At 38.7% G+C, this 2,835-nt stretch overlaps 1 protein-coding gene across 1 annotated transcript; it reads left to right on the top strand.

Moving 5' to 3' along the window:
- The first annotated feature begins 440 nt into the window (after positions 1–440).
- Positions 441–2,625, top strand: LOC114195076 (exocyst complex component EXO70B1-like). The gene has a single exon (XM_028085471.1). The coding sequence runs from the start codon at positions 490–492 to the stop codon at positions 2,623–2,625; it is 2,136 nt and encodes a 711-aa protein (XP_027941272.1). The 5' UTR covers positions 441–489.
- Positions 2,626–2,835: the final 210 nt, after the last annotated feature.

Raw genomic sequence — 2,835 nt, 5'->3', positions numbered from 1 at the left:
ACTATATTAAGGGAACTAAATTGAAAAAAAAAATACATTGTCATGTACAATAACATAATACTTGGTACTATACGAATACGACGTTAATATCAATCTAACGGAAAAAACAAAATTAAATATTTTTAAAAAATTAAAGAACTAAATTGAACAAATTCGAATAAAATTAAAAGAACAAATTTGGTATTAAGATTTTTTTTAATTTGGGTGCCAAAAAAATAAAGTAACCTAGATTTCATTAAAGTACCGGAGTTAGTTCTCCGAAGTACTTTGGCATGAGTTCTCCGAAGATGAAGCTGGCATTGTAGGTCAAAAAGATCTTTTTCGTTTTTTATTTCTTTAGTTTTCTTTTAGGCCGAAAAAGTAACCTGTCTCTCACTTTCGGCGACATTTTTAATCAGTGAGGGGTTCGTCTCATCCAAAAATGGAGGTTTTCTGTTTGTTGTGGGTGGATGAATGCAAACCTTGCTCTCTTAGTTGATAAAGAATACGATGGTCATGCTCAGCCAAATTCTGAGATGGCTGAACAAACCAAAGGTACTGAGACTTGTATGTCTTGCTTCATCCGTTGTTGGACTGCTCTGTTATGCACTCAGTTCCTCTTTCAACCATTTACTGGGAAACTACTGGAGCTGGTGGAAGATGCTTCTTTATGTTGTTTTCAGTTTCATCATTTGTTTAGCTGTATTATTCGCACCGGCAAGGTCGAGCTCCACCTCTCTCCGGTTGGAAGCTCATTTGGCATTTTTGGTTCTAATAGTCACTTCTGTTTATTCCTTTTTGTTTGATAACATGGTGAAGGGTAAACCGGATGCATACAGCCTCATCTCTTGTGCTGCTTTTGCTATCATGTCGCTTGGATTGTCAAATCTTACTCAATTTGGTTTCCAGATCGACCTGCTATATTTCTTCTGTGGAGGTCTAACAGTACAACTGATGAAGATCAAATTGTGGTTAGTCATTGTTGGAGGGGGTTTCAGTTATTCCCTCCTCCAGCTTCGAGACTATCCGCGCGACGCACAAGGGGAGAATCTTCAGCTCGAGGTCCACAATCAAATAGCCATTCAAGTTGATGATTCAGGGAGATTTAGTAATACCAGTCATGATATGATGTCACAACAAGCTAATGCTGATGTTGATAGTACTGTAGACACCCCACCACAAGATGAAGATCTTAGATTCCAAGACCATATACTCACTCAAAGCAATTCAGCTTCACAAGATGGAAGCGTTGGCTATGGTCTTATCATCGAACAACAACTAATGAATTTTATAAAAGATCTCGAGAAGGAGAATCAGATGCTTGTTCCCATGGTCTGTAGTTACGTGGAAAAATACCTTAAAGCCGTGTGTGACTCCAAAGAAGTACCGGACCCTGACATCAACTTGGTGATGGATGCCCTTCCATCGGAAATTATGAGGCGCCTTAAGAAAACCCTCAAGGTGATGATGGATGTAGGTTTTAAGGAGGAATTGAGCGACGTTTACAGCAAATGGCGAAGGGATTTTCTAGAACAATGTCTGCGGGCACTTGGGTTGCAATTTGAAACGCCCAACAATGAGGACTTTGAGAAGTGGTTAAAAACGTGCAAGGCAGCTGGGAAGATACTTTTTCCCAATGAAAGGAGACTCTGCGATTACCTCTTTTCAGGGATACATGTCGCTGCCGATGTTTCCTTCGAGAAGGTTTTCAAGGAACTGATGATTGGTCTTGTGAGTTTTGTCGATACCACCATAACAACTGGCAGTTATTCGCCGAATCTTCTGTCCAACATCGTCCCTAAAATGTCGAAGTCATTGGGCGAGCTGATACGGGAGTTCACCTCACAGTTGTTGTATCACAAATTGTCGTTCATACCTTATCTTGACGACGTTCAGCAAAGATTGGCTATGGTAAACAGCTTCAGGGATATTATTTACCCTGATAATGTGCCGGCACCTGTTACCGACGGAGGGCTTCATCTAATTACTAAGGAAGTAATGAACTACATCCTTGGAATTTGTACAAGTACGAATGAGCTGGCTGGGCGATCTCATCGCATCAGAAATTCTTCATTTTTGGTGGTGATAGGAAGGATGATGGAGTTGTTAGTGAGCGAGTTGGAAGCCAAGTCTAAAGACTACTACACTGACCCCGCATTGGGCTATGTTTTTATGATCAATAATCTCAACTACATAGCACAAAAGATGCATGATTTGAAATTCTACGATCATTGGTTTCGAGAAAAGGTGGGAGAAAACTGCATCCTCTATCTAAGAAGGTCATGGAATAAGACGTTGGACTTTTTGAAACTTGAGACAAATGAGTCACTGGAACCTGATGTGGTAGCGAAGTTAATGAAAGATAAGCTCTATCTGTTCAACCTGCACTTTGAGGAGACATGCACAATTCAATCTACATGGACTATCTCTGATAAACGACTGAGGAAACTAATAATAAAATCCATAGAAGCTTTTTTATTGCCAGAATATGGAAAATTTTCTGACAGATTTCGATTTGTTTTTGGTAATCAAGCTTATCATTATATTAAGTTTGGAATCGTAGATATTCAAAGTTGTCTTAGCCATTTGTTTCTCTTAGATGAGATGACTCTAAAAGACGCGAAAAGTGTACTTGCAAGAATTTAGAATACAAAATTTCATAGTCACTTGTGCACTCTTATAAAATGCGCTTTATTCTTTTCTTTTTAATTTTGAGTTACTATTTTCTTGGAAATATATTATTGACATCCCTTGTCTATCTACATTCATGTAACAATTTTTTTATCCTATCTTTTTATCGATCTTCACCTCATAGGTACCCTGTGCCTACTCAACTCCACAATTCAAAGGTTTTGG

The sequence above is a fragment of the Vigna unguiculata genome, chromosome 8 (genome assembly GCF_004118075.2).
Source record: "Vigna unguiculata cultivar IT97K-499-35 chromosome 8, ASM411807v1, whole genome shotgun sequence".
NCBI lineage: Eukaryota > Viridiplantae > Streptophyta > Magnoliopsida > Fabales > Fabaceae > Vigna > Vigna unguiculata.
This window is presented reverse-complemented; position numbering and strand designations above follow the sequence as displayed.